The 13,355-nt window shown below is 41.0% G+C and overlaps 1 protein-coding gene across 1 annotated transcript in view; it reads left to right on the top strand.

The window, feature by feature from the left end:
* The window catches only part of MORC1 (MORC family CW-type zinc finger 1), a 170,427-nt gene that overhangs the window by 123,869 nt on the left and 33,203 nt on the right, over positions 1 to 13,355 (top strand). The window contains exons 19-21 of the mRNA XM_034990914.1: positions 851 to 1,093; positions 1,659 to 1,736; positions 5,355 to 5,462. Of these exons, the coding sequence (XP_034846805.1) occupies positions 851 to 1,093; positions 1,659 to 1,736; positions 5,355 to 5,462 (429 nt within the window). The remainder of the gene's footprint in view (positions 1 to 850; positions 1,094 to 1,658; positions 1,737 to 5,354; positions 5,463 to 13,355) is intronic.

The raw sequence follows: 13,355 nt of genomic DNA on the forward strand, positions 1-13,355 counted from the left end.
AGGAAAAACTTAGAAAATAAAGTAAGAGATAAATAAGAAAATTTAAATCACTCATTGTTTTACACTTTGGAAATGACCATTTTATTTTTATTTTTTTAATTTTATTATGTTAGTCACCATACATTACATAATGTTGACCATTTTAAATATTTTAATGTATTTTCCATATTTTCTATGGTTATATATGTGTATATGTATATACATAATCATATATATAGAAAGAGACATTGACTGATTCAGTCTATGGATTTATATTTGCCTAGAAATATGTTGTATATGTAATTCCGACATTGTTTCTTGTGTTTCCTGTATGTCCTATTATATTCCTCCAATGTCTGTTACTATCTAAAATTTAAATTTTAGAGAGAATATTATTTGACCTTTAGGGCTTTTCAGTTATACCAATCACACACAACGTGTGTGCACACACATGGAAAACTCTGCAATTTTAGTTATTCTTATTTCTTAACAGGCAGATGATAGGCTTGATATACCCCATCCAACCTTTAGCCAGGTCATTAACATATATGCACCAGGTTATTGACATACAGGAACCAAAAGTATGTAAACCTCTGTTGGGAGGAAGTCAGGAAGCATACTATGTTCTGTCTGTTGTCTTCTGCATCCTCAGAATCAGAAGATTTCTTGGCTCAGGCCTCCTCTGCTGAACCAAATTCATGAATGAGCTATTACAGTGGTATATATTTGCTAAAGCCTATTTTCCACACTGCTCCTTTTTAAAGTTTTTTTTAGTAATAAGTATCGCCTAATGTCATAAGGTTTTGAGGGAAATGGTAATTATAAATAAGCTGGCTCCCCCAAAATGAAAACATGTTCTTTGTTATTCCAGGAAAATACAAAAACTCAGAAAGTCAGGCCTTGGGGCGATAACTTGAAGCAGGAATCTCTTGCCTCCTTTGAGCTTTCTGTCAGCCACAGAGGCTGGAAGAGAAACCCAGAAGGGACAAACTCTGATGTAGAGTGTATTGCAGAGGATAAAATTATAAAGTCTCCACAGAAGAAAGCGAAGCCTCGACAGCGCAGACGTCTAGCCGCCCTGCCGGAAAATGTCAGCCTAGCCCAGAGGTCCCAGGTGTTTTTCTTTTCTTATCCACAGAATGTATAGTCATTCACTTATTCTGGAAATAGCACTGGGCAAAGGTTTTGCTTCATTTTCACGTTTTTAAAGCACTCCAATTATAGCATGCTCATTGTCATCTGAGTTTCCAGGACAAGGTCCCAATTTCTATTTTTTCTTCTCTATTCTCTTTTGGAGAAAACGTCAGAAGGTTAATATCAGCACATCAGTGTAGTGGGTGATGCTCAACCAACTGACGGGCCCCAGAGAACGCCTGCATGGGAAAAGGATTTAAAATCTGTATTTAAGAGAAACATATTCATATAGGATGAGCCTGTAATCTTGAGGATTCTGCATTCAACATTATAGCAAAAATGCTTAGCCAAATTTTACAATAGGTACTTACCCCAGTAGTCGAGGTTCAGGGAAAATGGGATATAATCTTTGTTAATACAGTTAAGTGGTGAGACTGATTTTAACAAATGTACCACCCCACAATTTCCAAATGAGTTTGTTTCTTTTAAAAGAATCACTGCACTCCCATTCTTAAAATATTATTCTTATTTGATTCCTTTTTGAGAACTTGCTCTCAGATTTAGCATATAATAATAAGAAAACCTACAGTTCAGTGGTCATTTACCCCGTGCCAGATTCAGTGGTAGGTGATAACAGACAATATTTTACCACCATTTAAAATCTTGTATAAGCTGAAATGCATTGCCTAGTTTATCTGCCTTGTTCATCAAATTTGATTTCTAATGCCTTTTTACTGTTTCCCCAAATGAAATTTACCCTTAAAGGGTAGAGATGGGCCACCAGAGAAAATATTCAAATAAATTGCCATAGGCTCTGAAAGCAGTAAACTAATTTGGTCAGCAAATATCTACAGAACTTTGCCCTGTGTAAAGTTACTGTGTTAAGCATTGTGGAAGACAAGGTATTTTAGGCATGGTTCTTTCCAAAGGAATTATTCTGAACAATTGTTACACTGCAGAAATATCTCACGCGTTCTTTTGTAAAATCTTTGGCAAATGGTGTATAGACTCTTCTAGAAAATCTTTAGTGACAAAAACTTATTACCTCCTAAGGTAGCCTTTCTCATTCTATTTTTGGGTAGCTCATTCTCTTAAAATATTTGAAGTTCAGTTCCCTATAATTTTGAAGTTTGGGCCCTAAATCTTTCTTCAAGACTATAGGAAAAAAACTGTCTACAATCGACAGAATTATTTGCCATAATTACTTTAACTTACAAGTCAAAGTTCATATATTCAGAAGATATTTATTTAATCTTTGCTGTGTCTAAAGTACTGCATGTATATAATATAAAAGGTAGTTATATCATTTTAGAGTCCTATCTCCTTTAAGCCTGATTTCCACTCATTTAGTGGGCAATTTCAAGATTTGGGATTTGTTGACATATTTTATGAGTAGGTTGTATGCTCTAAAAACATAAAAGTGATTGAGAAGTTGAAGTGTGCCCAGGTGTTAAAATAACACATTTTAGACTTTAACTGTAATGATTCACTTAGTGTGTGTGTGTGGGGGGGTGTGTGTGTGTATGTGTGTGTGTGTGTGTATAAAATCATCTATTATGTGCCACTCAGTATGCTAGCCAACTATGGGGAATTTAACTGTGAGCAAACCCACATAGAGTCCCTACTCGCATTAAACTTCCACAGAGACAGACAATCCAATAATTAGACAAATGTAAACTGCTACTGTGGCAGTTTTTAATGACTTAGTAGCATGAGTACTTATAATAGGGGATTTGACCCTTCCTGGGAGGACTGAATGGGAAAAAGTGATGAAAATCCTGAAAAAGCGATGACTGAATTTTTTAGGATTGAATTCCAATTAAATGGGTAAAAAGAGAGGAAGAGCATTTCCAGACAATGCAGACATGTGCTAAAGAAGAATGCTGGTGAATTCAGAGTACCTTAAGAAGACAAGGAAGCTCTGGCAGGGCAGAGAGATAGAAAGGGGCTATGGTGTGAGGTGCGTAGGGAGTGCCCAGAACCATGCAGGTCCTATAGGCTTTGACGAGGGGTTTTGCATTTATCCTAAAAGCAGTGGGACACCATGGAAAGGAAGTGGTGTGATCAGATCTTCCTTTAGAAAAGACTGTTGGCTGAGTATGGAAGCCTGCTGTGAATGCAGGCGGAGCAGTCAGGGGGCTGTTAACAGTGGTCTTCTGGGGAAACACTGGCCAATGGGGCTGGGGTGATGGCAGCCAAGCAGAGAGGAGTGGGTGCATTCGTTACTTGTGTGTTTGTCTTGAGGAGGAGACACTGAGCTGTGTTGGTGATGTATTGGGTATAGAAGGTGAAGCAGAGGGAAATGGCAAGGACTACAGAATTTCTGGCTCTTGCACCTGGTTGGATGGTGGTTCCATTCTTTGAAATGGAGACTCCTAGAAGGTGGCTGGGCCTGTGGGGGGAGATCACTTTCCATAGTTTGACACCTCAAAGAGGACAAGCCAAGTGAGGAGTAAGGGTAAGAAGAGAAGAAAGACTGGACAGAAGCCTGAGGGATTTTAGCACCTAATGGCTAGCTGTCGGGGTCAGGGTGCTCCGATGATGGTGAAGGTCTGGCCGGGCAGGAAGAGAACAAACCAGGCGCTTGTTTCCTCACTAAAGCCAAGAGGGGGAAATGTCAGTTCAAGGAGAATTAGTCAGAGAGGCTAGATTCTATTGAAAGGCCTAAAAAAGTCCATTTACTTAATGACTTAGAGGTAATAGGGATGATCTCAGGAAGAATTTTATTGTTTTTGTTGGAGTGAAGGGGGTAGAAACCAGACTAGCAGGTGGAAGGTGAAGACATGGAGACAGGTTGTATGTCAACTCTTGGAAACACAAGATAATTTCACTTCAGAAGATGTTCTGTACAAAAATCTAGAATTGGGGCAGATAGATCAAGAGACTCTGGAATTCCCGAAATTTGAAAAATGAATTTAACCAAGTTTTAAACTGCAATTGAAACAGCTTTCAATTACTTGAGGATCATTTGCAGTAAATTTCTAATATTCTGTCCAGTAAGCACACTGGGCATTACCACTACCAGAGGAGGTGCGGGAAGTGTCATTAATTTTAACATAGCCTAAGTAGATGGAATTAGGAAGGCAGATATGCCCGAGTCAGTCTTATAATGTGCTCCCAAAGCTTGAAAACATGGCTCTGGATGCTGTGAATTGTGTAAGACTGATGAATCACAGACCTGTACCCCTGAAACAAATAATACCTTATATGTTAATAAAAAGAAAATAAATAAATAAAATTCTTAAATATACAGTAAAAAAAAAACCCCAAAACAATGGCTCTGGGAATTAGCTAATGTTTTAACTTAAATGTACCACAGTTCAGCTTTATTAACACAGGTAATTAATTAATTGTTCTTCCTAGAGAATTGTTTTTATCACACCCTTGTGTTTCTCAGAGGTTCCACTTTCTTTATCCTCAACAACTTTCCCCCCATCTCCTGAAAGCAGGGCTCCCAGTAAAAATAATATTCTTATTGTTTCCTACATCTGCAGCTTTTAATTCCCTTTAATTTTCTCTCAGTGTCCTTTGTTAATTCATTCCACTGAACAAACATATACTAAGCATTTATGTTGGGCCAGGTGCTGAGGATTCAGAGATTGTCATAGTTCTTGCTCCTGAGAAGCTGAGAGTCTACTGGTAGCCATTCCAATCAAAGGAGACCTTTGCTTGCATCATACATTTTTCATACCACTGTTTCCCAACTTTTCAAGTATGAGGACATCTTTTTTAAAAATGACACAGACATCTCACGTAATACTAGGCATGCCTGGAATCTATTGATTAAGAACTATGTAAGAGAAAGCCATCACAGATATTTTGAAATGAATGTATATCTTATGTCCTCACAGCAACATCTACATAAATTTTAAGAGCAATGTGTATATCCATATGAGATGTTATTTATTCAGTGTATGGGCAGTAATTCATGGAGATCATTTGCAAAATACTACCAGCCCTTTGATTCACTAGTGAGGCCCATGGTCTGAAGCACTCGTTTCACACCTAATTTGCCTTATGATACTCTTATTTTATTGTTGTGTATTGTTACTTAACTTTTGCAAGTGCTTATCTAAATCATATACTTCTTGAGGGCAAAGATCAGAAATTGAATTTCCTGTTTATCCTACAGAAGTTTGCTTCTGTACAGAACTGAATAGAGGCTGAATAAATGTGGTTTAATGTGTATACCAGTGATTGCTCCTAACCCTTGTATATTTTCTGTTAATATCTTGCCATAGGCCTCTTCTTGGGAAATCAATAAGAAGCAGAGTCAAAACCTTGTACAGGAATGCCAGGCTTTGATTGAAGTTGAAACTAGCAACAGCGATTATCCAGATATAATCCTGGTGAGATAAATTTCATAGGCTAAATGGCACCTTGAGATTGATTCACATTCATGAAGATTAGGGGAATTCAAGAAGCATGTCATGTTAGTACCTCAAAGTAACTGAAACATTTAATTAAATAACCTAGTTTTTAGGTGAAGAAACAAGACTCAGAAAAGTTAGTTACATATCCAAGGCTATAGAAACGAATGAAAATAGAACTGGGGTTTGTATGTCCTGACCACTAATCCATGATGCTTTTCATTTTAATTGTCATGGTGAGAAAGTTTAATAGTATGCAAATCCATATAAAAGATATGTGTATGTATATAACTTGAAGGTCAGCCTGAAACCTATATGCCCAAATCCAAAGCATATGACCTTTTCTGTAATTTATAATATGGATCCCCACCAGAAAGTGTAATTCTCAATTGACTTAGTTAGGCCACTGCCAAAAGCCCTAGAGAAGTCTATTCAAGAAATAGAGATGTATTTCTGTTTACTCAAGAAATCAGATGTATCCCTGATTCTAACGTTGGTAGTCACTATCTAAGAGCTTTGTATCTGACTGTCCTGTAGATCCCAGCAGACTCACTTTGCCTCACTGATGCAAGTGTGAAAGAAAGCCTTTGGTATTTAGGAAGAATTGACTCAAGGACTGGCCATGTGAGGAACACTGCATCTGTGAAGTCACGTTAAAGACGTTGTCCAGTATGCTGTTTAGTGTTCTTTGCACTGTAATTTAAAACTTCATTTAGACATTAGAATTTCATGTCAGGAAAAAATCTATTTGGTGCTTCCTTTTATTAGAATATGAATTGTATTGCTCACTATAGTGAGTTCTCTTTTTACTTTGACCATCAAGAAGCTTATAGCTAAACGTTAAATAAGAATAACTATAGTCACCTAAATGGTTGCTGTCTGTTGACATGATAATATAAGGGAGAGTATTTAGAAAGGGGCCTGGCCTTGCCAGGGTAGCTCAGTCGGTTAAGTGTCGGACTCTTGATTTTGGCTCAGGTCATGATCTTAGGGTCGTGAGATCGAGCCCTGTGTCGTGCTCCATGCTGGGTGTGGACCCTGCTTAAGATCCTCACTCTCTGCCCCCCCTCCCAGTGCACATGCGCGTTCTCTTTCTCCCCCCCACCCTCCAAAAAAGAAAGGGGCCTGGTCTCATTGAACCTGTCTTTAGGTGAGATATCTCAGAATGCTATTTGGAATTGTGGATTAGGTTTTATTTACCAGCAAGCCAATAAAGACCATATGTCTTCTGACTTAGGCCTAATGTCTGTGCCCATCAGCAGAAAATCATTGTCAGAAGGCACACAGTATAACAGTAATGGAGGTTTTATTTAAAAAATTTTTTTCATGATGAAATATTTCAAATCTAGTACCATCAACTCCTGTGTGCCCATTTCCCAGCTCCACAGGGACCAACTCACGGCCAGTCTTGTCTCATCCACGTTCCCTGCCTGCCCCCTTACTCCCAGGCATCACATGGTTTCTTCCATAAACTTTAATTACGTTAAGAGGCCATCTGAAGGGATGTTGAGAAGGTCTAGGAGTCATTTGTGAAAGGGAGCAGGAGAAAACCTTTGTAGTGACAAAAAGGAACAAGTAAATCCAGGATGTGAAGAAAGGAAACACCAAAGTATTTTTCAAAAGGAAAAGAGTCAAAATTTAATCAGCAACCAGAAAGGAAGAGGAAATGCAACTAGTATTGTAGAGAACATGATGTCGCTGCCCCCGTGAGCCATGTCAGTCCCCACCTGCTTTCTAGAATCCTGTCGGTCTTTCACGTAGCCCTCCCTCTGTCCCCTCCCTAAGCTTTGCATACAGCTTTTAGCGAGGACTTTTTCATAAATTACGTATGACATTTATATTAAAATTGTTGTCTTTTTATGTAATAGTTCTCAAGTTTTATGTTACTTGTGTGTGTGTGGGAAGTCTGTTCTCAGACTCAGGGTGCCTGATTTATTTCGATAAATATGAATTATCCACAGATGCACATTAATTTCTGTGTTTGGCTGTAGTTGCAGTAATTCCAGTAGGAAATAATTGCTTCTGAGTGTTTGTACTTTCTTAAACTCATAAATTAAAAAATAATTCTTCTTAACCCCTAGCCTTCTACCCAGTTCTTCTCTCCCTATCGTGCTTCCATTGTGTGTGTCTGTGCACATGCTTTAATTCTGACTCCGTGCCTGTCTCATTTAAAGAAGGAAGGCACTCAGGACCAACGGTGCTGCGAGAGGTTATCACTTAAAGAAACAGAATTAGCTACTACACTGACACTTCTCATCTCCCCGCAGCCGGGTGGTTTTTATTATTTTGGTGAATTTCCTGGGGCCCAGGGCCTTATTTTCAAGTGTAATAGGCTGAGAAATATAGGTTCAGCACATCAAAGAAAGCCCACCTCACAGGGATGATTTTACATTATCCAAACTGATGGGACTGTTGTATAATATCGTAATAGCGGTTGGGTCATTTGAAAGATAAATAGAGCCTCCGTCCAGTTGGAAGGCACACGCTGACTTACACCGTGCATTCTCCCCCTTTGTGCCAATCTGCATGGGCTGGCCAGTTCTGGTCTGACAATTGCTGGTGAGTTATGTGCCTGCATATTTACAAGGTTTCCAGCTAAGACAGGCTGCCGTGTCGCCCTCCCCCTAAAGCGTGACAGTGATGATGTTACCCACATGACTGGCTATACCACTAAACGGGGCACTGGCCCAGCACCCAGGCCCTGTTCCACCTGTGCTCCTAGGAGTGTATCTTTCTCATGTTGAATGGAGAACGAGTCCGTTCCTTTAAGCGCCTGCTTTCCTTTGCTGTGTCTGTCCGTCTGCCTTTTGAACGGATTTTTTTTTCATAGCGGTGTACTTCATTTTTCTCTTTTCCAAGTTCCGGGCACACCTCCCTCGGGCTGTGCTACATTTGTGCAACTTCGCCTGAAATGATGAGAGTATTGATGGCCGTTCAGATCTCTCTCGAATCTGACCACTGCTGGTGACTGCTGGTTATCATTCATTCTCCCAGATCATCTTGTCTGCTGTGGCTCAGGGTTACAGCAGTTGGACCTGTTTTCCTAAGTTCCTCCTCCTCCCATTCCACCCCATTCTTGGCTGAATGTTCTTCATATTCTTTTCTCTCCAAGGCCTATGGTCTATGAAAGCTATTTTTTTAAAAAGATTATTTATTTATTTATTTATTTGACAGAGAGAGACATAGCGAGAGAGGGAACACAAGCAGGAGGAGTGGGAGAAGGAGAAGCAGGCTTCCCGCCGAGCAGGGAGCCTGACGTGGGGCTCGATCCCAGGACCCCGGGATCATGACCCGAGCCAAAGGCAGACGCTTTACGACTGAGCCACCCAGGCGCCCCTGAAAGCTATTTTTTAAGAAAAACATATTCTTTAGTTTTATTTCTTTTCCCATTGAGATAATGCTCATTCTCTAGTCATTTTTAAGGTTTGTCTTTTTTGTTCTACACCGTGTCTCACACTCAGCATGCTCCAGGATCATCCATGTGGCACTGGGCTTCATTTTTCCTTTTCTCCAGTTGCTTCTGATCCCATAGTTTGCTGGTGTTGCCTCTGGCATTTTTTTTTCCTTCTTGATATTAATTTCTGCCTGGCCTTCTAGCCAGCACGGTCCATTCATTTTCAAAGTCCATGCAGTGAGAGTGTTCTTGGTCAGACCTTGCATGTCATTTGGCACCGTGGAAGTCCCCAACTGGGACTCAGTTAAAACTCTAGGCATTTTCTAGAGATTAAAAAACTGTCGTGAAAATAATGAGGAGTTTTTAAAGAACATATTAAACCTCTTCAAAATGCCCTAGGTAACCTCCCCGTTGGACCCTTGGAGACATTACGTGTGGGGCTATCCGTTTGCACTGCAGCAAACTTCTTTCGTTATTTTTCATGATCTCGTTAGCACAGGTATTGTCCCCTCTACCCCTTAAGGGGAACTGATGTGATCCAGATTTATTATCTCTGACCCTGTAAAACTTTATTCTGAAATTCTTCTGTGTGTGTTCCTGTGTATGTGTGTGTTAGTGGGGTGAGCCTTTCCTCTTTCTTTGTGGCCATGATGAAATTCAGGTACTGTGCTTCACGTGTATCATCTCATCTGATTTTTCTGAATTTAACCTGAGGGGTTAAATTCTCTTTTCATCCCCATCTTACAGGTGAGGAAGATAAACTTGCTCAGGGTCACACTGCCAGGAAGTGGTCACCTTGAACCCGAGCTGTTGAGCTTGACCTCCCACTTTTTTAACCTCGTCTCCTTATGACTTCTCCCTTTATCTTCCATCTGCCTGCACTGTCCTCCATGTCTGTTCACCCAGAGCATTCCACACAGGTTGGCTGGAGTACACAGACTTTACTCAGGGGCAAGAATTTCAAGGTACAAATAGATACCGCATTGAATAACATTCAGCATTTTGGTTTCCTAAATTCCGTAGATGAGCCTTCTCCAGGCAAGAATCTTGAATTCATTTTAAAAAATCAGTCCATAGTCCTTGCCCACATTAAGCTAACTTTCCTTTAGCTCATGTCTCCCCTTATCCACCCTAAGTCTGACCTATCCAATAAAGTTTCATCTTCCATGTTCAAAACACATACCCTGCCCTCTCTGATTCTGGACTCTTTCTGTCTCAGGCATTTCCAAACCCATGTGTAAAGTTCAGATTTGTCCCCGTTAACCCCAGATGGGAAGGAAGTAGAAATTCTTTTAGGTCACCCCCTGTAGATGCAGCAGCCTCTGTCGGGGGATCAATGTCTGAGTGAAGGGATCGGAGTGGGTACCCATGGGGCTGAAGATCTGAAGTTCCAGCAAACCCTGCAAGTGTCGCGATGTCCGTTGGAAGCAAACTGGAGCAAAGGTGGAAAGTTAGGGCTGGTGATGTTGATCAGGCCATTGTTTGCATACGGGGAATGGTTGGACCCCTGAAATTTTAATAGGTTTGTTGAGGGATTAAGTGTGGGCAGAAAAATAAAGATCCTGGGAGATTTGGGACACAGAAGGTTATAGAATTCAAGGGAAGAAGGAGCAGCGAGAGACTTCTTCATGCTTCCTCATCTCAGTAAATGGCACCACCATTCACAGCTACTCAGGCCCCAGCCTAGGAGGCGTCCTGAGTTCCTCTCCTTCTTTCACACCTGGCACTCAGCCTGTCAGCCAGTCCTGCCCAATCAACCTTTGAACGTATACCCTGTGTTTCCACAGCTGCCGCCCTGGCGAATTCACCAACATCTCTCGTCAGGGCTACCGCAATAGTCCTGTAAATGATCTCACTGCTTCTGTTGGCATCCACGGTCGAAAAATCTGTTTCATCTAAAAGATAGGTCATGCCATTCTCCTACTCAGAACCCTCTGATGGCTTCTGCTCACACTTCGACCAGAATTCAGCGTCCTTGCTGTGCCCTCCAAGGCCCTAGGTGACCTGGCCTTGACCTCTTTTGAGTTCTTATCCTCGTCCCTTCTTCCTCTTCACTGTGGCCACCCTGGACTTCCTTGGCCTCCAACAGCCCGAGCTTATTTTTGCTTCCCTGACTTTTCCTTGGATGTGTGTAATGCCTGGATTCTCCTCCCCGCAGCCCCCAGCAACACGTATGTCTGGTCAGGACTTTGTGAGTCTGTGAGTAAACTGAGTGTCCGTTACTGTCGTCGACACTGGAGATACCACAAGAAGATGCTCCCTGTCCTCGTGGTGCTTCCATTCCAGTCAGGGAGCCAGACCCCAGACAAGACTAATAAGTAAACTGTGTTGCAGGATAGATGGTGGCAAGGGCTCAGGAGGAAAGGAAAGCAGACGAAAGGGGGAGGAAGCATGGTGAGGCTGAGTGAGTACAGTTCTGTATAGAGTTGGCATGAAAGGCCCAGCTGAAGGGTGTGTAAAGAAAAACTAGAAAAAAGTTGGAGGAACAAGCAAACCAACAGCAAACAAACCTAACCTTGAGAGAGGAGGGCACCTGGCATGGTTGTGAAGTGGGTAGAGAGGAGGAGGCATGGAGGGTGCGGGGACTTAGGCTGTTCTCGGTCTCTTACCTGTGTTACTTCTCTTCGCAGAACTTAACATCACCTGACATCACATCACATATCCATCTTTTTATTTACTTAACATCTATTTTTCCCTCACTAGAAAATAAGCTCCATAAAGGTGGGACTTTGTATTCTTTATCAGAACAGCGTCTGACCCATACTGGGAACTCAATTTTAGGGAATAAATTTATGGATGAGAGGGGAGCCTGGAACATAACGTTCACTGTGGAAGAGTGAAAACAGAAAGGCCCTTTGAGTTTGGCAGGAAGGCGTTACTGGTCTGGTAGCCTTTTTGGGTCCTTGATAATAATAAAGGTGGAGATAGAGGGGCAAAGAAATAGAAGGAAAGAAAGCAGGTAAAGTGATACCAACCAGTTTTTAACGCATCCTTAACAACAGCTGAATTAGAGAAGTGCTACGCAGCTGACTGTGGTATGTTTTTTTTTTCCCCTCTCTCTTATTTATGATTTATTTATCCTCTTAAATAGATACTTCACAAAATTGAGCTTGTGGTATTATGCTGATCCATTGCATCCCTTGGAGAACTGACAAATCCCGCTCTGCTCATTGTTAACATAATTTTAATTAAGGTATCTAAAACCGCATGTTAAAACTTGACTGTAATCTCATTTACTGTGTGGGAGGTGTTATCTATTTCATGACTGAGGTAAAATCTTAGGGAAGAGATATCCCCAAACTGCAGAGTATGAAACACAGTTAAGCCTAAGAGACAAGAACACTTCTGTAATGAAATGAAGTAATGTATATGAAAGAGCGTTGTAAGCAGTATCAAAATATACAAATAGTGTCATCGAAAAGACAGCTGTATGTCTTGTTGTCTCAGCTTGAAAAAATTCAGACCTTCAAAGCCACAAGTACATTGTGGTAGAAAAGAGCATCCTGTGAACTCAGATATTTACAGTGTTATTTAAAAGGGAATACTGTGCATTATTTATCCAAAATCTTTTAAACACTTGTATGCCAAAGAATAAAGAAGATACAGGAAAGGAAAAGAAGATAATCTCTCCTGCAATTTAGATGGGAAAGCTTTGTGTAAGTACCATTTCTGGAGTGAGAGAACACAGCTGACTCTCATGGAAACAACCTCTATAAGGCATGGCTCAAAGCAGAGAAGTAAACAAAAAAATGCAAAAACAGTTAATTTCATGAGGCTGTGCTAATAACACCACCACCAAGAGTTCCTACTGAGAGTGCTGTCATTTTGGTTAATCTTGGATGCTTCCATCTTGTCTGATTTTTTTTTTTTTTAGATTTTATTTATTTTTATTTTGAGAGAGAGAGAGCACAAGAGGGGGGAGCGAGAGAGGGAGAAGGAGACTCCCTGCCGAGCAGGGAGCCCGATGCGGGACTCGATCCCGGGACTCCAGGATCATGACCTGAGCCGAAGGCAGTTGCTTAACCGACTGAGCCACCCAGGCGCCCTAAAAATAAGTTTCTTTTATTTAAAGATTTCATTTATTTATTTGAGAGAGAAAATGAGATAGAGAGCATGAGGGGGGGAGGGTCAGAGGGAGAAGCAGACTCCCCGCTGAGCAGGGAGCCTGATGTGGGACTCGATCCAGGGACTCCAGGATCATGACCTGAGCCGAAGGCAGTCACTTAACCCACTGAGCCACCCAGGCGCCCCAAAAACATTCCATCTTGTCTGATTTTTATCACAAGGAAGAGTTACCAAAGAAAAGGAACACATTCTGAGCTGGATCATCATGGATTACAACAAAGTGGTTGTAACTAAAGGCATTAAATAGCTCCTCTTGTCAGCTTATATTGTGGTTGCTGTTAACTGCTGTGGGAAAGAGTCTATGCTGCTTATAAACTGGTCAAGAAATATTTAGTTTGAAGTTAGAGGCACTT

The sequence above is a fragment of the Mirounga leonina genome, unplaced genomic scaffold, assembly GCF_011800145.1.
Source record: "Mirounga leonina isolate KUSES-001 unplaced genomic scaffold, KU_Mleo_1.0 Mir_115, whole genome shotgun sequence".
NCBI lineage: Eukaryota > Metazoa > Chordata > Mammalia > Carnivora > Phocidae > Mirounga > Mirounga leonina.